This window comes from Corythoichthys intestinalis, chromosome 7 (genome assembly GCF_030265065.1).
Source record: "Corythoichthys intestinalis isolate RoL2023-P3 chromosome 7, ASM3026506v1, whole genome shotgun sequence".
In the NCBI taxonomy this organism is placed as follows: Eukaryota; Metazoa; Chordata; class Actinopteri; order Syngnathiformes; family Syngnathidae; genus Corythoichthys; species Corythoichthys intestinalis.
Window position 1 is genome coordinate 11,555,368 of NC_080401.1, and position 26,033 is coordinate 11,581,400.

At 38.8% G+C, this 26,033-nt stretch overlaps 1 protein-coding gene across 1 annotated transcript; it reads right to left on the reverse strand.

The window, feature by feature from the left end:
* LOC130919134 (ankyrin repeat and MYND domain-containing protein 1-like) lies at positions 1-25,637 on the reverse strand. The gene is made up of 18 exons (XM_057841589.1): positions 25,370-25,637; positions 20,019-20,165; positions 19,666-19,857; positions 19,471-19,518; positions 15,256-15,497; positions 14,933-15,149; positions 14,633-14,791; positions 12,251-12,349; positions 11,971-12,149; positions 11,726-11,897; positions 7,995-8,135; positions 7,819-7,926; positions 5,324-5,431; positions 3,618-3,740; positions 3,302-3,403; positions 1,160-1,301; positions 1,048-1,081; positions 1-977 (listed from the first exon to the last, which is right to left on the reverse strand). Exons 1-18 carry the CDS (start codon positions 25,532-25,534, stop codon positions 689-691), a joined length of 2,667 nt encoding a protein of 888 aa, XP_057697572.1. The 5' UTR covers positions 25,535-25,637; the 3' UTR covers positions 1-688.
* Positions 25,638-26,033: the final 396 nt, after the last annotated feature.

Sequence of the window (26,033 nt, forward strand, 5' to 3'; positions counted from 1 at the left end):
TTTTTTGATTGAAAATATATATTTTGATTGAATCAACTTTTTTTGTGGGTTGAATAATAAAGACACAAATCTACCTCCATATAGCTCCGCCCAGGGGATACATTTTTTGACTGTGGTAACTACATTGGCTCGACAGCGGCGGGCGTACCCTATTCAATGGATGACGAGCTTGGCGAAAAGTATTGCTGAAGCAGCCTGATTTAGGATTCCCCTCAAGAATGATGGGAAACAAAATACGCTCATTGTCAACTTATTATTATAAATGTTCTTGTAAGTTAATTTTATTGCTGACACTGCGTTTCGGGGTCATCAACATGTTGTGCCCTCCTGCCCCAATAGTCAAACTCCGCCTATGGTGACAGTTATCAGGCCGGCCGGCTCTACCAAATACGGTGTCCCCGTTTTTTTTTTTTCTTCTCCCCCAGGGAGTTGGCAATCCTACTTCTGGCTGATCAAATGTTATAGGGAATGAAAAGCAGAAAGCCGCATAAAATGCTGAACATTTTTAGGGCCTAGCAAAGATTCAACGTGTGTATGAATGTTGCGACACACTCAAAATGACTGCACATTATTTCGGTGCGGTTACGTCACACGAAAAACACTGCCTTGCTACAAAGGTCCGCCAATGGTCAGTGCGTCATTTATTGGGGAAGCGTGGGCATTGCAGGCACAAGATGAACGGATTGAATTATTTTGATTTTTTCTTTTTAATCGGACACGTATTAAAAAGCCCCTCGTGTCGTATAAAGCCCGCAGGCCATTCTTTGCTCTTATCTGGTTTAGAGCAGTGGGTCATTTTCTTCTGCTCCAGCTTGATTTGTTCGGCCACTGCCTGGATACACTCTTCCTTGTGTCCCTTATTCCATGATTTTAATTTACAATTTGTTGAGCAGAAAAGAACCTGGTGGCAGCGAGTGCAAGCAGTTAGAGTCACAGTTGCAGAGCGCCCACAATGGTAGCAGAACTGAAATGGTATCCTGAAAAAATATTCACGGTTAGAGATATGTATCATTTTAAGTGAATGGGATACTTAACTTTAGGAGTTACCTTGTCATGGGAACTTTGCTGCTAGCTGCTTCACCTGTGAGCAAATTAGCTGATGAATTGAATCAAGTAAACAAATTTGTGAAAAATGTTAGACGCCTACTATTTTTCTCACTCTCTAATATTTCTTTCTCTCTCTTGACAGCCTTGCATCTAAGCAAATCTCCCATCAGGGTAAGCAGGTTGCGACGTGCTTTGAATGTTTCTCTCTCCTCCATGCTTAGCCTATGAAAGGGTATTTTGGCAATATGCGAATCCTAGATAGCAGACATTACATACTAATTAGATACAGTCAATTGTAATACAAAAAGCTAAATATACATAAATATAAAGTAACAGCAAATACACAGTATCATTTGGCCATTGCATGCTTTTATATTAGATATGTGTGTAATGTTTGGAGAATAATACTATGCGAGTTTGACGTACAATTTCTTTTCCAGACAGTTGATGTAAAATACAGACTACGGAGAGATCCGTGTCAAAATTATTTGCAATTCACTTGTTTTTGTGATCCACCAACATATCTCTGATTTTCACCTGTTTTTGAAATCCTCAAATATGTTGCAAATTTTAAGGTGTTTTTATAATCCTCAAATATAGTTGCGGACTTGTTTTTGGTTTTTTTAATGTTGTTTGTGCATTTAAAATAATCTATCATTTAGAAAGTTAATTTGAGAACATTCACATATCTGGTAATGTCCGTCTTCTTCCGTTTCTCTCAGACTTGACTGCAATTGACCGTTTGCAAACTCCGCGTTTACTTTGAAATAGGCCGAAAATATGGTGACATAACATAAATTCTTGATATTAACCACAGTTTCCAAATAAGCAGAAGACATTTGAAGCGAGTCTTAAACTCAACTGGACATTTTCGTTGGAAAACTTTGTAATGTGGCGGCCTTGTTGACTTCATGAGCAACCAATTGCTATATTCCGGACAGCTTCATGGTTACCGATGAATGTCCAGCAAATGCAGAACATGGGCTCCGTTTAATAAAAGAGGACGTTCGTCTGGTTATTATCCTCCCATTTTCTTCCAAGATTTTTTTTTGCTTCGATGTTAACTTTTTTTTTCTTAGAGGTAAAAAAAAATAAAATAAATGTCTCAATTAGAAAAAAAATATTTTGCCTCGATGTGAAAAAAACTTTTTCTTTTGGTGCGATGTAAAAAAATTTTTTTTGCCTTGACCGCTATTTTTTTATTTTTTTTAACTTCAATGGTTTTTTTTTGTTTGTTTGTTTTTTTTTGCTTTGACAGAAAAGAAATCTTCCGTGTCCATTTAAGGGCACTTTGTTTTTTTTTAACATCAACTACCCCCCCCCCCCCCTGTTTTTTTTCTTTTTCCATGTCACCTTAGGGGCGCCGTAGCTTTCCCCCACTGTCCCTCATTCATTATTTTAGTGGTTACTTCGGTGGACCGCACAATGAGCACAGTAATGTTTTAACAGGAAAAGATGACCCCAGACTATTATCACAGTTGCAGAAGCATTATGGATTATATTACACAATGCAGGTAGTCCCCGGGTTACGAACGAGTTCCGTTCCTACGATGGCAACATCACCCAAATTTCCGCATATGTCGGAATTAACCCTATAAGTACCCTAAATCTCAAAATAACTATCCGAAAAGTATCGTATTTTGTTTAATAATGATGGATACACTGCCCTCTGGTGGCAGCTTTGGGTCTGACTGGACTGTCGCCTTGTATGACTGAGGAGCAGACTCAGCCGTCTGACATGGATAAAGGATAGCTGCACTCTGGTTTGGCCCACATAAGGCTGTAAATTTCTTCATCTAATATATATTTATGTATGCATTTGTAATTAAATTTAGAGCTACAGTTTGTGGAGTTATGTGTGAGCGATTTGCAATGAGAATTGTAAACACGTTAGCATTCATAGCATTTAAGTTGGCAAACTTTTGTTAGGCAACTTAGTTTATTTACTGTTTATGCGACAAAGACGACTGGAGACAAAATGGCGGACGAGACTCCGGCGTCGTGAAGTCGAAATCGCGTCAAGTCGAGTCGAGTACTTCATAACCTTGGGGACTACCTTTATAGTGTACATTAGGGGTGTATGTATATGTGGATCTCAAACAAGTGAAAAGCATGGGTTTATTTTTTAATCTGAAACATGTGAATTGTGGATGTATTTGTAAAAAAAAAAAAAATCCAATGGTAGAAAACTACGATAAAAACATCAGCAAATTGAACAACATTTCAGTAAATATTTTGAATTCAGGTGTCTTACTTGGTTGAAAGAGAAGTGTGCATAGTCAACTGCCGTTCCCTTGGTATCACCAATTTGAACCGGCATCAACATGTCAGCACCAGCCTTTTCTAACATGTCCAGCTATGTCACAAATCATACGAAAATAGATCAAAATACAGTTAGACGGAAAGCAGTGTTGTTCAAAAACATAACCATAACACTGCACATTTGTGTGTCGTGACTGATTTTTTTCAAATTGGGGGAAAGTGTCAAAACTTTTGGGAATTTCCGCATAGATTGGTCAAGATCAATTGTCTACTTCATCCTTTTAGGAAAATGGTGTGTTTAACTGTACCAGTTTTTCTCTTTTGTCATCCAAGTTGTAGCTGAAGTTACTGAGGGCACAGAGGGCATTACCCACTCCGAGACCCAATGGTATGTTTGGATCTGCACCTCCTTTTAATAGCTCCTGCACCGCCTATACATGAAAACATATGAAAGCGAGATGAAGCAGGGCAATTAGTTGGCATGCAATCCAATCATCAACAGTTAAAACAGAACTGGACAAACCCATCGTGATGTCACCCGGAGTCGCCGGCTCCCGTTTGGAGCTGGATTTACATTGCTTAAAGCTCACGAACAGCGCCATGACAGCGGACAACTGTTCCTATCTGTATTCGTGAAACCCATATTTGGTGTATTTTGGCAATACACATATTCTACGACATTCTAGAAAGACAAATCTCTGATTCAGAGCAGTGTGGTTTTTGTCCTGGCCTTCAGCAGGGTTTTGGAGGGTCATGAGAGTTTCCACAACCAGTCTACATGCGTTTTGTGGACTTGGAGAAGGCGGTCGACCTTGTCCCTCAGGGAGTCCTGTGGGGAGTGCTCCGGGAGTATAGGGTATCGGAATCCTTGATACGGGTGAACCAGTCCCTATATGACCGGTGTCAGAGTTTGGTCTGCGTAGCCATGAAGTTGAATCCGTTTCCAGTGAGGGTTACCCTGAAATCCCTCAGATTTCATCACAGCTCCACTCCGATCTGTTGCGGACCGCCTGTGTGCGGGCTGCCTTGCTCAATGCCCACTCCATACATCTCTCATCCAGTCCCTACACCCTTGGACGCATTCACAAAATGGAGGAGAGCAGGTTCCAATTCCTGTTTGGTGCGTGCTAAATGGCAGAACTTGATCCAGCCGTAGGTTGATGGACCAAAAAATAGACGCCGTCCGTATTTTTAGTTTGAAGGACCGGAGAAGACTGACTCAAGCAGATCTGGATCAGAGCTGAGCAGATGATGTGGACCACCTTGGAGCAGAGATTTTATTCTGCCGATTTGTTGCCAAACACAATTTGCCCGCAACTATTGCTGATCATTTTTCAGAATTAGCAAAAGAAATGTTCCCTGACTCAAAGATTGCATCGGTAAGTTAATTTTATCAATTGACCTTTTTAATTTATAACTGGACACACTAACGAACTACCTTCAAGTCAAACTGAATTGCGAGTTGAAGTGCCATGAAGTGCAGCCATCAAAACACATGATAGAAATTGCCAAAAGTGCTATACAATTATAACAAAAGTCACTGTTAAATTTTAGTAATCATGATGTAGCTGAAGATATTGATTGTAATAATTGCACTAGGTTATATATTACAATATTACCAATAAATTCATATTATTTTAAAAACTGAGTTTTATTTTTATTTCATATTGTACGCTATATACGACGTTGTAAGATTAGTCACCAATTTGTAAGGGCATACGTCACTATTTGTAAGATTGCCAACAGCCTCGGTTTGACAGGTATGCATTCAGTTTGTACCTCTTGGCGCTTATCTCGTTTCCTGGTCAAAGGTGAGCTGGAGCATATCACGAGTCAATCACAAAGTCAACACAGGACACATAGAGTAGGCAGACAAGCACTGATTTTGTGAGGAAATTAGAGTAGACCCACACAAGCATGGGAAGATAGGACTTCCTTGCTGTGAGGCACCAGCTAGCACATGCTGCATTAAGCCTCAGTCTGTCTAATAAATAATGCATGTCAAGAAAGTTACCATTTCATTGCCAGTTGATATAGCCAAGGAAAGAGGCGAGTGTCCACTCCAGAGGAGGTCTGTTCTGGCTCTGTGAGAGAGCAAGACCGATACTGCTTCGCATGCATTCTGAATTAAAACGAAGAACACAATTCATCCAAATTACTTTGTGGCTGTTCAGGTAAAGTTCATTCCAGAATTGGAGGAAGTTTGGCCTTGTAAATACTTGAAAAATAAGCCTTCACTTTTCAGATTTTTTACTACATATTCATTATTAGTACACTATGGCTACATTTACATGGACACTTTTCTTCAGATTAAAAGCCTGATCGGAATATACCATAAATGCTTCATGTAAACACCTCATTAGGAATATTCTGATCGTATTCCAATATTCCATATCAAGATTTTATTCCGAACAAGAGAGTTTATGTCGATTTACAATCTGATCAGCGCAAAATTTTGACAAGCCGTTGTTACTGCACATGTCTGTGACCTCAGTATACGTGTTTGTTATTATTACCAGAAGCTAGTAGAAGCGGAATGAGCGAAAGAGATGGCGGGCGCAAGACTGAACATGTTGCTGGAGATATTAAAAGATCTTAAAATTTATTGAAAGGCCTGTTGGTAGAAAAATGGGAACAATTCCCGAAATAACGCTATTGTTTAATGGAGAAAAGGATGGAGCGATGACTTGTTGACATGGAAGTCAGTACGGCTTCTTCTTCAACTACTATTTCCGGTATATTTGTTACGACCAAAAGCGTGATGTATGAATTCGTCCAAAATGGAATAATATTTTTCGTGTCCATGGAAACAGTGCATCCCACTGTGTTTATGTAGCTATGTTGCCACTGTGTTACGGAAGGTATGTTCTTCCTATCCATGCATTTTCATGTGTCCAGTGCTCCAAAACTAATAAAGCTAAAAGCTGTTGGCTTAGATATTGCTATTACGATGATGATTGTAATTATGATGTTTAATATTATTTACTACAAGTACTGTACTGCAGTGGCTGCAACACATGCTAACTGCTGCTAGCCTGTTGCTAATCAGTACGTGTAGGATGGCAGAATTATGTAAATGCATAAATGCAAGTGTTACAGGTTTTTTGTTCGTTTGTTTACAGCTGGGAAACGCTGTTAGGCACGGGAAGACAACTTGATGTGACTGTCAACAACACTAACAGTACGTTGATGGACATATATCGAGACTACGTGCATTCTACTTTGATGATGGAAGGCTACACTTATGTTCCACTTAGTTAATATTTTTCTAATTTATAAATTGTGATTTATTGGTTTATTGCTGATATTATCATAATAAAACTTAAATAAAAAAGAATGACATACTATTTGTGTTTATATGTACATGTGTGATGAGGTCATAATACTATAACTATAGCCAAATGAACAATACCTTGTAGTATTTCCTTCTAACAACAACATCTGTCAGGCCCTCTGCATTCGGCAACTGTAATATTATTTTTAATTTTGCCTCATTTTAGATACTCAAGAGGCCGGCGTATCAATTCACACCTCATGTTAACACAGGCTGCACAGATTGCTAGAATTTTGTCCACCAACAATCAACGAAGTGATAAGAACAAATGCATGCTTCATCTACGTCGTGCTGAATCCATTTGTGAAAATTCAGTGGGTTCCTCTGGTTTACTTTTGCAGTTATAACTTTGTCTACACACTGCTTACTTCAACCGCGCTTCATCTTGTTCTATTTAAACTGGGAGTCCGCAGCAGAAAACGTCAAAGATGGCACCGCCCATGTTTCGCTCAGGAAAACTTGTCTTTATTGGCTAAAATAAATTAAAAACTGATCACGCTGGCCTATTCAGTCAAATGGTGTCTTTAACCTACCGTAAAAAACAAATTCATGTCAACGTAACTCGAAAGCGATTTCAACCTCTCTCCCAGTTAGTTTTATTTGGCACCGACTGACCAATGAAAACTGGAGATATGATAGTTTTAATTTCATGGGAGTAAATTTTTCTCCACTAGATGGCACTCATAACTTTGGACGGCTGATGTTTAATTTCTGTAGCTTTTTCTTGTCAAAAATATGATTTTTGCACTTTTTTGGCCTTATATGGTCATGTAATCGGCTGTAGTATAATAACAGTTCATATAGATAATATGCAGAGAGAAAAAAATATACCATTGTTTAAAAAGTACTCATTGACCATTTTCACTAAATCCTTTTTTTTTTTTAAGTGTTCTTGAGTTCATTTTTTGGTTGAATACTTTTACTTGAGTAATATCGTTTTGAAGAAACACTACTCTTAGTGGAGTAAAATTTTCTTGAAATGGCCATGTCTTAGTATTTCATATTCGGGTAATTAAGATTTTTCACAATTCTCAAAATATAGGCACATTCACACGATAACAAACAAAATCTTAAGTGTTATATAAAACCATAAACTATAAAACTAAATGAAGCCCACTGCGTTTTATGGTACACCAATGCTTATTCTGTGGCATTGCTGTACTGTAGTTCCTCACCATGTGATCAGTTTCTCGTTGGCAAACAATATGTAGAGCTGTTCGACCTCCTTCTTTGGGACTTGGCTCCCAGGGGACCCTGCATAATCTTCTGATTATTATGGAAACCTGCAAAAAAATAGATAATTAATCATTCCAACAATTGAACTATGACCAAACCAGATCATACACAACACCTTATCCAGTTCATAGCTCTCATTCTGGTCAGATGCCCGTGCATCTGGGTCAGACAAAGCATGCAGCAACATTTCTATGATTTTGGGACTTTCTGGGCCTGGCAAAGTTGCAGCCACATGCAGAGGATAATGGCCTTTCCGCTATAATCAAAGGATTAGTGTGTTACATTAACTGAGGATAGCAAGGCATCTGCATACATTAAGACATTCTGCAGGTGAACCACGATCTGTCAAATCGTCTACAGCCCAAGTTTTTAGGAAACAGACATTAAAATGCGATGGACCAAATCGGACAGAATAAAATATAAAAAATACATATTTAAATGTGTCAATCATTTAAAATGGGAATTAAATGAATAAAAGTAATTAACTAGGTCACTAATCTCTTAAAATACCAGTTCATTTATGTAAAAACACATACAGTATACTTATTTCACTATTAAATGAATTATTTCATGGACAAATGTTGCAGCACTTCATGAATTTATTTCAACTGTCAAACTCACCAAACAAAGTCAGTAGGCGGGACAAGGGATGTGAATCGAGAACTGGTTCCTACAGAGAATAGGTTCCGTGTGTTACAATTTCACGGAATCATTTGGCAGTTTATCTAACGATTCTCTCATAGATTCCTACTATTAGCAGCATCAATTACATCACGCAATTTATGCACGCTATGCACGCTCGATTCAACAAGTAAGACTACTTGATTTATCACAGAGCAACAACTCACTACATGTATTATGGAGAGTCATCACCAAGAAGTTTCGTAGTGAATTGCACAGGTCAAGTCATTATTCATGAGACTTCTTAAAGAAATGGTGATTTTCCAAAAAGGCGTCTATCGTATTCCTCGTCGAATACTTAATAAGAAAAATATAACATATGCATCTAAAATAATCCTAAACAATTTTATTAGCAATTTTATTACTAATTTCGGTTGGTAGTCCACCAATCAGTGGTTTTTCCAGAATAATTTGAATTTCGTGGGTCGTAGAGCCAATCTGATTACTGATTTCCTCAAAAGTATATACAGTACCTCCGCATCCGATGGTGGTATTTTTATGTTGCTACAACTAATGGAAGTGGATGTTCGAAATTACTTCCCATAATGCACCTGACGACTACAGCCAATCAGCGTATTTTCGCCCGTAATTCGAGATAGGATGGTCCCATTGGTCCCAAACCACTTTTATTCTACTCAGTATCAAAAGGCCTTTCCATAGAGTACCCCAACTATGTCTAGGAAGTTAACAAATCCAAGTTTACGGAGGATTGTGCTAAAATTCCTTTTATATTGTATGAGATCCAACCGTCCTTATATAATTACACCAACCTAATTATGAACTTGTTAATATTTGGGATGACAAAAGAGATACTCTGCCCTTGCTGTCTGGATGAGCTGAACACTTTCTGTGTGTGCAGGCTTTCTCCACCCTATCTGAGAGGGGGTTCTCCGCTGCTGGAGACACCATAAGTCCAGAAAGATCACGTATCCTACCTGAAAACGCAGACATTTTTCTACAAAAGAATTGTTAATTTTGCACATTTGCAATACACACAGTTCTGTTATATTTGACAGTATTTATCTTTTTTTCTTATTATTTTTGAGTGCTATCAGCTCCTATTTCCTTTTAAAAAGGTGGATTTTTTAAAAATTCAATTAGAAAAATGTTTCAGTAAAATGTTATACATTCTTGTCTATTTGCCACAGTTAGCATCGAGGCTTTGGGCCTCGTTTGACCTTGTTGTTTGTTTGTGATTTCTGATTCAACAAACTAGATGCCAATCAAAATGTTTTTTCTTCTTCTTCCCCAAATTAGAATTGATAAAATCGAATCGTTAAGCAATTTCGATAAAGGAATCTGAATCATAAAAATCAATACTCATCCCTAGGCGGGACTAACACCAATCGATTGCTGTCGTCTGAAGTCTTTCAAGACACGGCGGCTACGGTGGATATACTTAAACTTTTTTGGCTGTTGGTTAGAGATATTTTAGACCTTAGTGATGACGCGGAAGCAGAACCTTCCGAACAACAACATTTAGTGTGCAAAGCAGAGGAGCTCATTGAAGTTGTTGGCATAATTTTGGCTCTCCGTTGCAGCACTTAATGAATTTAAGAGCATAAATTGCTGTCACTCATCCGTTACTTGTTTGACCAGAGTAAAGGAAGCGCCACCTAGCGTGTCAAGAATATGTTTACTGGCTCTGCATCGATCGTTTATCTTAAATAAACCAGTCTAAGGCTACGTCTACACTAGGCCGGATAATGGCCTTAAACGTGTAATTAGTTGGACTATACGGCATGTCGGCTACACTAGTATGCCTATTATCTGGATTACTACACTAGTATGCCTATTATCTGGATTAGTTGTTAGACGCATAATGTAGGCGGGTAATGTTACCCACCGCCTACGCGCCGCCAAATTTGGACTGCTGTCACCGTACAACATTCAGATACTCAGGAAGGGACGTCATGCTGTCGCTGTTTTTAGTGCGGCATGACAGCATCGTAAACAATGGAGGCGAATGATCACGACGTGGCATTCCTTGTCCTCTTTTCTTTTCCACACATTTTTCTTGAACATTCAAACTACGTCTCAATAATATGCTTCAATTCAGTGCCCATTTGGGGTCCTCCCATCGCGGATGAGGTGGAGATGAACGTTTTTTACAGAGCTCGTCTCCCGAGTTGTCTCCGATCAGCCAGCTGAGGGGCTGGCTCCTCCCAACTCAATGCCGACCGAACTTGAGTACTGTATATAAAAATGCATTGAGGAAAATTAAACCCCGAAAAGTGACCTGCGTGGTACACCTAGTCAAAGAGGCGCGCGATCAGTTTTTTTCCCAAGACATTTCTGTCTGTCAAAACTGTTGCCACTTCCAGGATCGCCACTTGTATGCACAACCAGTCCTGGTTGCGGCTTCCAGGAAATAAACACAGCGCCACACTATATGCTTTTATTTGTTATTTTCCAAGTAGTGAGAGCGCAACTGAGCATGGATTGTAACATCCCAAGTAATGATGTCAGGCTTTCTTTGTTTTATAAACATTTATTTCAATCACAACTCGGCACCTGCTCGTAAAAGCCGAGTGCGCTCTCCCTTCCACTCTCCCTCCTGCGTGATGTGTTCAATTGCGGTCACGAAAAAAAGAGGGATCACAAAATAATGACAGTCTAGAAGGTGTAGTCATTTCGAAATTTGGCGCGGGTGAGGAATGAGGTAAACCACGCAGGCGATGACGTAACACATGAGGCTTTTCCATTTTACGCATGCGTAGTTTGCGCAAATGAAGGCGTACCTTGCAGAAGCAGGGGGGCCTGTAAACGCACCTTAAACGAAGTGCGGACAGGTATAAAAATAGTCGGCAAAATACTCTGAAGAAAATTATCTGTCCTAGTGTAGACGTAGCCTTAGCCTTATGTGCTGGGTAACCAATCTGGTGTTAGTCCCGCTCATTGACTTTGATGAGTGAGTTTGATAGATAAAATAAATTGATGAAGTGCTTCAACACATGTCCATGAAATAATAGTGAAATAAATATTTTTCAAACATTAAATGGACTGGCATTTTAATGAATTGGTGACACATTTGAGGACACTTATATTTATTTAATTTAGTTTTTTAATGAATTAATGAAGCATTTAAGTATTTATGTATTTCATTCAGTCCTATTTGGTCGTCCATATATAAGTCCACTCAATTAAAAGTAAAAGAAATGCTACCTCAAGCGACAGAGCAATATCAGTATGAGCTCCACTCAGTAAAAGTCTCCTGACAGTTTCAGTGTCTCTCGCCATAATGGCCACAAAGAGGACAGGTAAGGGGACTTTGGATATATTGGGGTTAGCGCCCCGATCCAATAACAGATTCAGTGTGGACAAACGAAAACGGTGCCTGGTCACGAAAGGAAAAACATCCAATGTACATAACTACATGGAGGGGGAAATAAAATGGGAACAGATCTTACATGAATTTTTTTGCTGCCATTTTGCGAACGGTCTCCTCAGTATCAGATTGCTGAGGAAAGCCGGTGTGACTCAGGGCTTCAGCTGCAACCTCCAGGAGCTTTTCTGAGACTTCTATGTCGTAGCTGTACATGGAGCAGGAAGAAGAAAAGTACGGTTCTGAGGTCAGTTCATTGTCCAGCTGTAACCACACAAAGAAGAATTTAGCAAACTAAAACTTATTCAATTACTTAAATATGAGTTTTGTTGCCAATTAGCGGATATTCTGAGGCCAATTATCACCTGATTGGAGCCTTCCAAAGATTGTATGTTCTCCTCGTTACCTCTGTTATAATCATCTGGAAGAGTCAATTCCTCATCAGGGAGCCTTTCAATGATATCCTGTAGGAGTAAATAATGATACATTCTTGAAGTGGATATTGAAAATGGACACACAACTTTTAAATGTGTTGCTGAAGCAGTAATCAATCAGTCAGTCAGGTTTATTTATATAGCCATTTAAAATAACTGAGAGGTCCTCAAAGTACTTTACAGCAAAGCAAAATATAGTTCATTATGAATAAATGGCAGGAAAGAACTATACAGGTAATGTCATGTGAAAAAATTAGGACACCCTATGGAAGCCTGTGTGTTTTTTTAACATATTTGGTCATTTGGATATTTAATATCAATTTTAACAATCTTGAGAGATTCAAGTAATAGAACTAAACAATTAAAACTGAAAAAAAAAAAAAAGATTTAAACTTTCTGTAAAATGTAATTTTAAATAAATGCAATTTCTGTTGAGGAATAAATTGGACCACCCAATCATTCAATCCCACCTAAAATGGCTAAATTCACACACAGGTGTATCACGTTAGGTGCACATGATTAGAACAATACTCAGTGTTTTGAAGGAGGCTTGCCTTATTTAAACCTCACTTTTAGTTTGGTGTGCCCCGGAGTGTTGAAGTGAGAGAAAACACCATGGTGAGATCAAAGAAGCTGTCTGAGGCCTTCAGAAAGAAGATTGTAGACGCTTACGAGTCCGGTAAGGAATTTCAAAAGATCTCAAAAGAATATAAAATCAGCCATTCCACTATCTACAAGTGCAGGACATTCAAAACAACTACCAATATGCCCAGGTCTGGCCGTCCAAGCAAGTTCACCCTGAGAGCAGATTGCAAGATGCTAAAAGAAGTCTCCAAAAACCTAAAATGTCATCACAGGACCTAAAGCAGGCTCTTGCCACTGTTGGTGTGAAAGTGCATGCCTTTACAATCAGAAAGAGACTTAACAAATTTAACCTTCATGGGAGGTGTGCAAGGAGGAAACCCTTGCTCTCCAAGAAGAACATAAAGCCCAGACTAAAGTTTGCCAGAGTGAATATAGACAAAGACCAGGACTTCTGGAATAATGTTATTTGGAGAATGAATCTAAATTGAATTATTTGGAACAGAAGACATGTTTGGCGTAAATCCAATACAGAATTCCAGGAAAATAACCTTATACAAACTGTGAAGCTTGGACGTGAAGTGTCATGGTTTGGGGATGCTTTGCTACAGCAGCACCTGGCCAGCTCACCATCATAGAATCCACCAAGAATTCTACCATGTATCAGAGGGTGCTTGAGGAACATGTGAGATTATTAAAGCTGAGGCGAAACTGGACCCTACAGCATGACAATGACCCAAAACATACCAGTAAATCCACCAAGGACTGGCTGAAAAGGAAGAAATGGAGAGTCCTGAAATGGCCAGATCTTAATCCCACTGAGATGCTGTGGGGTGACTTGAAACGGGCTGTACATGCAAGAAAATGCTCAAACATCTCAGCTGAAAGCATTCTGTGTTGAGGAGTGGGGCAAACTTTCTTTAGACCACTGTCAAAGACTAGTAGCTGGCTACAAAAAGTATCTCACTGAAGTTATTTGCCAATACTTTTGTTCGGCCCATTTTGGGGGTTTTGTGTAAAATTATAATGATTTTTTTCCCCCATTCTCTTTTGTGTTTTTTCATTGAAAGCAAAATAAATCAAGATATTACTACCAAAGCATTTGTAATTGCAATCATTTTCTGGGCGAAATTCAGCATCATCAGACAGATTTGCATGGGTGCCAATACTTTCAGCCAGCAGTGTAAGGTGTGCTGCAGATTTTTGAAGGAGCTGCAGTTTCTGGGGGTATTTGTTATGGAACCCAAAGAGCAATGAGTTGCAGTAGTCGATCTGGGAGGTGACTAGGTTGCAAAAAAGAATATCGGCTGAGTGGGGACTCAGTGATCAGAAACAAGGAAATATTGCGAAAATGGAAGTGGGCTGATCCGGAGATGTCATTGATATGGGAGCGAAAGGAAAGCATGCTGTTGAGGATGACACCTGAACTAACCTGAGTTGAGGGGGGATGGATACATTGTTGATGGGAATAGAGAAATTAATTTAATTTGTGAGCATAGCGGGGGTGACTGGTAGCAGGACGTCTGATTTTGAACTATCGCGTAGTAGGACGTTTAAGAGCCAGGAATTGATTTTCAACAATTAGATCATCAACATTTTATAAAAATAACAAACCCATGTTCATGTGTGGATTATCAAAATTAGAGATTTGTGAAACAATACAAGCTTTTGGACATTAGAGGTCGTCGACTGACAGTGACCATATGCCCTGTCAACATGGTCCAATCTTACCTCTGTTTCTTCTTGAAGTGCAGAAAATGTGCATAAACACTTGATTGGATAGTACAGGACATGACACACTGACAAACATGACATGCCCTCAGAATTCAGCCTGTCGATATAAGCTCCCATATCCAGTAAGAGATTGATCACATCATTTTGGCAGTGAATCTGAGTAACAGGACAAAATACAGTAAAACAAAGGTCAACACGACTGTAAAAAAATGTGATGGCAAGTAATAAATTCAGTAACTCTAACAGTGAAATCTTAACATGGTATCACAATGATATGAGAATATCATGCTTTATTACTGTGGCAGCGATGAGTGCCGTATGCCCTTGAGAATCTGCCACGTCAGGGTGAACACAGCCATCCAGGAGAATCTGTAAAACAGTCTGTCGCTCTCCGATGGAAGCCTGATGAATCAGCAGCTCAGATGCGATTTCCAAAGGTCCTTTTGGCCCAAAAAAGTCTCTTTTACATGAAAGTACGTTTGCGACAGGCCAGTCTATTGTTTTAGCCTGTTGTCTGAGAAACAAAAACACACAAAAATAAAATACAAGCTATTTAAGGATTGTTTTCATGCACATTTTTCAATTTGTACATATTTTGTACCACTTTTGTTTTACATAACCTGTGTTTGTGAATGTGAGCCAACATTTTGGCTGGTAAAGGCTGGACAGAGGATGGATCTTGTTTGTAGCCTTCATCCAGGTGGGAATCAGGTTCCCACAACTGGCCAAAAAAATTCTGGTCGAACTCTCTTCTAACATGCGGCGGCAATGGTAGGTGGTCAATATCAGTAGAATAATTTTCAAAAGCAGAGGGAAGAATAGTATTGTCGTCATAGAGCAGCAAATGATCATCTCTGTCTGCCTAAATAAAAATCCACATTTTAATAAACACCAAAAACAAATGTAACATATTTGCATGTGATCTTCCTTCACAAGTTGAACCGAAGTGAACCAGAGTGGGACGTTTGTCGGGGAAGTGGCTGGGTGAAAGTCCAGAAATGTATATTAAGAGAGTACAGGATGTGTGCTGCCTGGCATGCGGCAATTAAAAGTGTTGTTCCTGAACCCAATCTCTTTATTATTCCATTGTCTGCCATTGACGGTGACAGATGTCCAATCCATTTGGACTGGGAGCAGTCCCCATGCCATTCCAGTGAGAGTGAAATATGATCATTCAATGACCGACAGCCTAACCACAATAATATTAATAAATTCTAGATTTATGAACACAATATTATTAGATTTTAGAAATGCTCCAGATATTAAAAATGAAAAATTGACATACATAGATTTTAAACCAATCACAAACTAACGTGCGTACGACAGGTTAAAAAAAGTCTTAAATCGCATTGTTATGCAAATTAGAATCACATTTTGAGACGATTAAACTATATACAACAATTTGGCAAAGCGCATATGACGAGAAATGAAGTTTTTTAATCCGTCTTTTAGCCACGCCTACCATTATAGGGCTCTAGCGTCCCCAAAAGGAGGCTGACATCGGCAGGGTCACGGTTTCATCTGATTCAGAATTCAGCCCATTGAGGGGGAATTATTCAGAACGAGGAAAATGCGAAGAAGAGAGCCGCAAAATGTCTTTGTTTCAGTCTCTCTACTCCAATATTTCTACAGGATATTCTTTTTAACTGATTTTTTTCCCCAATTGCTAAATAAATGGTATAGTCATGACAAATAACAGTCTTGTGCTAAATGGAATATGAAATAATAAAAATGCATTTATTCAGTACGACATGGCAAAATTACTCCATAATGGTCAAAACTGTCGACTTCACCTTTGCTGTCGCACTTCCCCAACGATATTTTATGCCACCGTGGTTAGTCCATATTAAAACATGTGCCATGATCCCAGTATTTTACATCATACAAAATACGATGTTTACTCACTTCCTCGTACGTCCAATGGTCCCACAGTAGTAGGGCTTGTTTTGGCCAATATCCGTGGTGAACGGTAACCTTGTAAAACCCAAAAAGGCTCACACGGTTCTCCCTGGTGCAGCTACAAAAGCCTGCAGCCGTTTGGCTGGCGTGATGCGAAAATAAATGAATTAATCCGCAAAATCAGCTGAATCCGCAGTCCATCTGTATGCTATAAAGCATTGCTGTATTGTGAGACGCTGCCCCGGTTGACGTCACATTCGCATTCGTCCTAAACCCGAGACTGAAGCCAGAAGTCACTTATTTTCATGGCGCGGGATTAAAAAATTGACGATATAAAGCAATCGCTTCCACACACATCCAAGCAGTCCATTTCATTCAGGAGCATAAAACATTGCGTGAAATATGAAACATGCTTTTTGGTGTCATACGTACTTTAAAGATCATTGTTTTCATCAGCAATGACAACAATGAAAATATTTAGTCGACAAACAATATTTTCATGAAAATGACATTATGATCACGAGCTAAAAACGTGGGTTCGTGAGACTAGAACATAACGAGACGAATGCCAGTTCTATAGTTTCTGTTCATAATGCGTGATATTTTTTTGAGCAACGCCTGGCCATACTTCTCAATAAATCCGTCCAGCATACATAAAAAAAAAAAAAAAATCATGGACAGGTCCGGATTTCGAAGTTTCTTATGTGTCGATTTTACAAACCTTGGCCCCAAAAGCCCCGAACAAGGAGTACTGCTAGTACACTATAAAAATATGCCTAAAACGTTTAAAGTCATCATATAACTGATAGAAATGAAATAAAATTGCATGAGTTGCCTTCAAAAACATCTATTTCAGAAGCATAATCAAGATTGGTGTTTCTGACAACGTTTAAAGTGCCTATGACAGCAAAAAGCATGTTTATTTTGTATTTCATGCGGCATTTTATGCTCCTAAATGAAATGGACCACTTGGATGTATGTGGAAGCGATCCTTTTATTTATTCAATTTTATCAATCTGGCGCCATGAAAATGATCGACTTCCAGCTCCAGTCTCGGGTTGAGGAAGAATGCGAATGTGAGGTCACCCGGGTCGGCATCTCACAACACAGCCATTGCTTTATAGCATGCAGATGGACTGCAGATTCAGCTGATTTTGCGGATCAATTTGTTTATTTTTCACATCACGCTAGCCCAATGTGCTGCAGGCTTTTGTTGCTACACCAGGGAGAGTGGTGTGAGGCTTTTCGGATTTCCAAATTATTCTTGTTCACCGCAATGGGCAAAACAAGTCCGACAATCAAGAGGACGCATGACTATGTGAGCAAGCTTCGTGTTTAATATTATGTCAATTACTGGGATCATGGCAAACGTTTTAATAAGGAGGTGGCTTGCATTTTGTGAGTGATAATACTACTCCTGTTTTGTTTATATTTTCGGTGTTTCCCCGTCGGTCCCCTGCGACGAGCACTGCCTGCCCGCCGCCATGGGCTGGCCGATCGGTGGAGACAATCAACCCTGCCGCCGTGTGTGCATTAAGTTGGGATACTTTTGTGTGATTTGTCATTTTTGGCACTTCCCCTTCTGTCCCCGGCGACGAGCACTGCCTGCCTGCCGCAGAAAAAACTTGGAAACAATGCTCGGTTCGGGTTAGCATGTAGGCTAGCTGTAATGCCTACTGCTTTGTTTCCGTTCTTTCCTTAGTCTCCGAAGCCGAGAGCAGGGAAATGACAAAAAGCCTGACTAACTCCGGTGGCATAAAATACCGTTCGGGAGGTGCAAGAAGTCGACAGTTTTGACCATTATGAGGTAATTTTGCCTTGTCGTACTGAATAAATGCATTATTAATTTTTCATATTCCATTTAGCACAAGGCAGTTATTTAACCATTTACCATTTATTTAGCAATCGGGGAAAAATACTTAGATAAAAAGAATATCTTGTAAAAATATTGGAGTAGAGAGATTGAAACAATGACATTTTGCTGCTCTTTGTCCAATATTTCTCGTTTTGAATCGTCCAACTAAATGGGCTGAATACTAAATCAGCTGAAATCATGGCCCTGCCAACGTCATCCTCCAGCTGGGGACGCTAGAGCGCCATAATGACAGGCAGGGCTAAACGGTAGATTAAACGACTAATTTCTCTTCATCTGCGCTTTACCAAATTGTTGTATGTAGTGTAATAGTCTCAAAATATGATTGTAATTCACATAATAATGCAATTTAAGATTTTTTTTATGCTGTCCCAGGCACTTTGAAACAATCGCACATGCCATTGTTTACACTGTGAAAATAACTTTCGGTTTGTAAGGTTGCTATGGCATTATGTTACCACAACACGGGCAACCCCACCATCAGTGATCACCATCAGAAGACCGCTAGAAAGCATTTTGGCATGTAAAATGCAGTTGCTGTGCATAATAATGATGGTATCAAGGTTTATGAGGTGTGTCTTGCAATCAGTGACATCACACATCACCAGGGAAAATGCTATTTTTAACCAAAATTCTTTAACCAGATGCAGATCAACATGCAAAACATCGGTTTTTACACACGATTCCTTTTGCTACCATGTCGAATGGCGAGAAACAATGACGTTTTTAAGAAATGGTGACCCTACGAGATGGTGACCCCCAGACAAGCAGATATTTTCGCGACAACATCATTTTTCAGTCGGTTAATATTAGGCAAAAATAACTTCATCAGTTTCTTAAAATGGCCAAAATTGATATTTTGCACTGAAATATGTTTTGATGTTAATTTGAAAGTAAGAACAGCTTGTCGTTTTTGAGAAGCTATTGAATAAGGCAGCCGTCAGTCCGAAATCATTACCAATGAGTTAATTTCTTTGGTTAAAGCAAATGCAGTAGTTATTTCTAATTAGTTAATTTCATTGGTTAAAAGCAAATACAGTAGTTATTTATCACAATACTTAACCCCTGAATCTGTCTTGGTGTATCCCTCGGAGAGAACTGTTTGGGGAGTCTGGTAAAAAGAAGGTACATTTACAGTACAGAGCCTTACTTATAAATTGACTTGTGTATATCCACCAATATTAAAATTACAATTGTATTAAATTTATTACTATTAAACAAACGTGTAAAACTGATTTTAAGTACTTAAATAACTTACCTCACTCAAATTTGAAGTGGTAGTTTGCTCCAAATCGACAGAATATTCTGTAAACTCTTCTAAGCGGAAGCTACCTTCAACAGTATTGCACAGTTGTATAAGGTGCTTCCCGTGCCAAATACCCACATCCTGACATCCATATGGCGCAGTAAGAACACCAGGACCAAACCTTTGGTCAGCATGGTACAAACCCTAAATAGCAGAACAATTTATTCGTACTGCAACTGGCTTGCAACCAATCCAGGATGTACAGCAGGCTCAAGCAGCCCTGCGACCTTCATGAGGATAAGCATCACAGACAATGAAAGGGGGGGGTATCATTTTAATTAAAGAGGTTAAGTATTCACTGTTACCTTAAATATGGCTCCATCAGGGAAAATGTGTTTTCCGTAGCCTTCTCTCCAATTCAGGTAAAATTTACCGTAGAATTTATTACCCGATGGCCAATAGTACATTCCATCACCATGTCTGTAGTCTTTGTAAAAAGAGCCTTCATAGAACTAAACACAACAGAAAAATGACTGGTGTTAGTGAGTTTTTCAGATATTGCGGATTTTTTTTTAACCCCTTCAGAGATAGTAGCAGGGATAGCAAGGTATTTATTTCTGATATATATGGCGGAAAACACAGACAAGACTGAAAAAGCAGTTTCTGCTCTTGCACCCCTCTTTAAAATAAACTGCTGTATTTTAAGCAAAAAGAACTGTTGTGTGTGATAGAACAGTATGCCTATAAGCTGCCACAGCAGATTCATGGCACATTAAGTCCCCGAACTATTTTTAATTTGTCCGTTTTACCCTGGAAACCCCCGTTTACAGACGTCGCACAACTGCTTTTGTTTCAACCTAGCCATAAAAAGAAGGTAAGTACGGGTAATCGGATTTATTATTTGAAATGTCTGTCATTTTCAGCTTAGAATCATTAATTGATGTCTAATCATTAGCTTTAAAAAAAAAAAAAAAAAAACACTTTAAAAAAATTATTCACTCGCATATTTTAAACAAATTACGTCACAAAGAAAAAATTAGCGTCTGTAAAAACGTCACAGATATATACCTCATAACTATCGCTTAATTGTACTTTTTTCGTTACTGTCGCATTTTCCCCAATATTTTAGATGATAATTGAGCCAAAGAAAGAAAGATAAAAAAAAAAAAAAAACATTTCAAAGGCTAAATATATCAAAATGAAAATATTGACCACTCCTTGATGTCTGCGATTTCTGCATCGCAACCCTTGTTATAATGTTTCACCCATAAACTCCCCCCAAAATCCAGCTGTTGCCATTCACATCTTTGTCTTGACATTTGGTGATACATGCTACATGGAGTTTTTGGATGGAAACGAGGTTAGTACGCGATAAAAATCTTTTAAATCATGGCGTCTTTAATTATGCTCCCGCGTGCTCTCACTTCCATTTAGGGTTTTGCTGCTTAAATTTTATTTTTTTTAAATGCCCTCCTGTTCAAAATTTTTCTTCCCCCAGAAAATTGAGATTTTGGGATTTCCAATCATGTATCACACATGCATATAGGACAGTTTTGAAATTTGGCCAAATTGGGGGTCTCAGAACGGAACTTGAAGTCACCTGAGTGTTTTCTGCCATATACATATACATGACCACGACATCCCCCTGCCCCACGCACACCCCTATGTATACTGTATATACAGTAGTATGAAAAAGTATGTCAACCTCTCCAAACAGGAGAGTTTCCTCAGACTTTAAAAACTGCAGTAATAAAACCTCTCCTAAAAAAACCTAATCTGGATGCCTCAACCATTAGTAATTACAGGCCAATATCAAATCTGACATTCCTGGGGAAAATTATCGAAAGGGTTGTATTCGAACAGATCCAGAATTATATGATGCAAAACAATCTTTTTAACTCATTTCAGTCTGGATTTCGACCACAACACAGCACCGAGACTGTGCTTATCAAAGTCCTAAATGATATTCGTCGGAATACCGATGCAGGCAAATCATCTGTTCTGCTACTATTGGATCTCAGCGCCGCATTTGACACGGTTGATCACAACATACTACTCAGCAGATTGGAACAGTGGGTAGGGATTACTGACACTATTCTTCAGTGGTTCACATCCTATTTACATGATAGGGATTTCTTTGTGTCAATCAGAAACCATCAGTCAGAACGAACCAAATTCACGTGTGGAGTCCCTCAAGGGTCAATTCTTGGACCACTCTTATTTAACATCTATATGCTTCCGTTAGCTCAGATAATGGAACAGTATGACATCTCCTATCACGCCTATGCAGATGACACACAACTGTACATTTCTGTATCCCCACATGATTATAGTCCTTTAGTCACCCTGAGCAAATGCATTCATCAAATCAATGAATGGATGTGCCAGAATTTTCTCCAGTTAAATGTGCAGAAGACAGAGGTGATCATTTTTGGGCCAAAAAAGGAAAGGTCAAAGATAAGCAGCCAACTTAGCACAATGTCACTTACAGCTACAAATCAAGTCAGAAACCTTGGCGTAATTATTGACTCAGACCTAAAATTTGATTGCCATGTAAAGTCCGTCACTAAATCTGCTTATTACCACCTAAAAAATATAACCAGAATTAAGGGGCTTCTGACTCAACAAGACATGGAAAAACTTATGCATGCAATGATTTTCAGGAAATTGGACTATTGCAACAGTATATTTACAGGTCTTGATAAAAAATCAGTCAGGAAGTTGCAGCTGGTACAGAATGCTGCAGCCAGAGTCCTCACAAATACAAGGAAGCTGGACCACATTACACCAGTTTTCAAATCGCTACACTGGCTTCCAGTAAGTCAAAGGATAGACTATAAAATACTACTGCTCGTCTACAAAACACTTAATGGTCTTGGACCAAAATACATGCTTGACTTGTTAGAGTCCTATGAGACATCTAGACCCCTAAGGTCGTCTGGAACCGGTCTTCTGCATGTTCCAAGAACAAGAACCAAGCAGGGTGAGGCAGCATTTAGTTATTATGCTCCTCACCTCTGGAACAAGTTACCCGAACGTCTGAAGTATGCTCAAACTGTTAGCTCTTTTAAATCAGGGCTAAAAACGCTTTTGTTTAGCACTGCATATCTATAACTGTCTATATATTTCAATCTACCTGCTTTCTATTCCTCTTGTTTTTATCTCCATTGCTGATTTCAATTATTATTAGTAGTAGTAGTTTTTGTTTTATTTTTATTTTATTTATTTATTTTTATTCTGTGATTAAATGCGATCTTTTGTCTTCGTTTCTACGTTGTGTTGATTTAAATGTGATTTTTATGATCTTCATGTGATGTAAAGCACTTTGAATTGCCTTGTGTTGAATTGTGCTATATAAATAAATTTGCCTTGCCTTGCCTTGTAATTTCTCACATTTCTGCATACAATCACCATCAAATGTGAAAAATGAAAAATCTGTCTGCTTTAACTAAAACCACTCAAACATTTATAGGTTTTCGTATTTTAATAAGCAGGGATAGCATGCAAACAATGACAGAAGAGGGAAAAATTGGTAAGTAAACCCTCTGCCTGAGGAGACTTAAAGAGCAATTGAAGCCAATTTTTACCAAACAATTTAAGTCAGGTGTGTGCCCAATCACTGATGAGTGGTTTAAAGCTGCCCTGCCCACTATAAAACACACACCTGATAAGAATTGTCTAAATGAGAAGCATTGTCTGATGTGCATCATGGCTCGGTCAAAAGAGCTGTCTGAAGACCTGCGATCAAGGATTGTTGATTTCGATAAAGCTGAGAAAGGATACAAAACCATCTCTAAAAGTCTGGATGTTCATTAATCGACAGTGAGAGAAGTTGTCTACAAATGGGGAGAGTTTGGCGCTGTTGCTTTTCTCCCAAGGAGTGGCCGTCCACCAAAAATGACGCCAAGAGTTCAGCGCAGAATACTCAGAGAGGTAAAAAAGAACCCTAGAGTGTCTGCTAAAGACTTACAGAAATCACTGGCACAGTCCAATATCTCTGTGCACACATCAACTATACGTACAACTTTGGCCAAAAATGGTGTTCATGGGAGGACTCCACGGAGGAAGCCACTTCTGTCTAAAAAAAACATTGTTGCTCGTTTAATGTTCACAAAAAAGGCACTTGGACACTGTACAGAAGTTTTGTCAATCTATTTTGTGGCCTGATGAAACCAAAGATGAATTGTTTGGGAGTAACACATAATTTCATGTGTAGAGGAAAAATGGAACAGCTCGCCAACATCAACACCTCATTCCCATCATGAAGCATGGTGGAGGGAGCATCATGATTTGGGGCTGTTTTGCTACCTCAGGGCCTGGATAACTTGCAATCATTAATGGAAGAATGAATTCAAAAGTTTATTAGGATGTTTTGCAGGAAAACCTGAAGCCGGCTGTCAGACAGTTGAAGCTAAAAAGAGGATGGATGCTGCAACAAGACAATGATCCAAAACACATAAGTAAATCAACTTCAGAATGGTTTCGGAAGAACAAAATACACGTTCTGAAGGGGCCAAGTCAAACTCCAGACTTGAACCCCATTGAGATGTTGTGGCTAAAAACAGCGATTCCTGCCAGACATCCCTGGAATCTGACTGAACTACAGCAGTTTTTTTTAAGAGGAAAGGGCCAAGATTAGTCCTGATTGACGTGCCAAACTGATCTGCAGCTACAGGAAGCGTCTGGTAGAAGTTATTGCTGCCGGGGGGCACAAAATTTTAAACGTGATGGTTCACTTACTTATTTTCCCCCTTCTGGCATTGTTTGCAGACTACCCTCATCAAAACATGAAAACCTATAAATGTTTGAGTGGTTTTAGTTAAAGCAGACACTGTTTTATCATCTGTGTGAGTTTAACAAATCACATTTGATGGTAATTTTAAACAGAAATGTGAGAAATTCCAAAAGATTCGGATACTTTTTCATACCACATATATATACAATATACATACATTACATACACATAAAATATACATACATATTCATACACATATACGCACCCCCCCGCACACCCCTATGTATATTGTATATATACAGTACATATATACAAATATATCTACACATTATTTATCACAAGCTATATTTTTCGTTGTTGTAAAGCACTTAGAGGGCCTTTCAGGTTTTTGTAAAGGGCTATATAAATAAATTTGATATATATAAAATACACACTCACTACTGGAACAAATTTGGATAGCTCAATTTATCACATTGAATTTAAAAATATATATACACGTTCTAGCAACCCCCCCTCAAAAAAAAAAATTAATAAAAAATAAAATAAAATTGGATAGGCATCATTTATTCATATTTTTTCCCGGAGTCATTTCTTGATATTTTTTTCCCGGAATAAAAAGAAACTGTAGCTACAACTATTGGGGGGAGGTTCAACCAGTATATATTATGTTAAATAAAATACTGAAATTCTATACAATATCCTACATCGATTTCAACATTTCAGGTTTTGACCTGATCTAAAGTTGAGGCCCTTTTTAAGTGACTAACGCTATCTAGTGGTAAAGATGAGAACTGCAGCAGAATGTAAATGATTAATCATAATTTGCTGCGGGCCCTAATTTCGACGCCCCATGTGTTTAAAGCAAGCTAATAAAGCCCTAACTGGCCAGCTACATATCTCACAAATTTCAATATTCCATGAACGATATATTTCTATGCAGGGATACACGATAACTGAAAGAACAGAGAAACGACTGATTACCTCTCCATTTTTCCACGTATATTTTCCCTTCCCTTGTTTGAGGCCATCCACAAACTCCCCCTCGTATTTGGAGCCGTCGAGAAACTCCTGAACGCAGAATCCTTGTCGTTTCGCCTTACCTACTTCTCTGCGCGGACTCCGTTGACTTTTTAAGCAGTTTGACATTTAGGAACTTCAATCCGAAATAGCGACTTTTAAAAGAACCGCTGTATTGTTCGAACATCTTCCGAGACAGGACAATGCACTTGTCAACGTTGACGTAGACTATGTGTTGCCGCCCCCCACGTGCAACTCATGGACTAATGATGTAATGTTTTCATGACAATTTAGAGAAACTACACGGGATCAAACTGCGTCATCACTCAACGCGCCCGCTGTATAACAACATTGTCTCCCATTCATGCATGAATAAATGTCTGTGATGGAAATGTTTCAAATTTTTGGTGTGTAAAATTAACACGTATGCAACAACTAATCGACCTATTTGATTATTTGATTGATTTTATTTCAGGTGTTAAGTAAAAAATAATTCACACAAAAATTATTAATGGAAATGATAACACAAACATCTGAAAAGGAGTGAGAAGAAGCATAGTTTATAAGGACCCCACCCCTACACATTCAAATTACAGTGAATTTCATACATAAGACGCACCTCCATTTA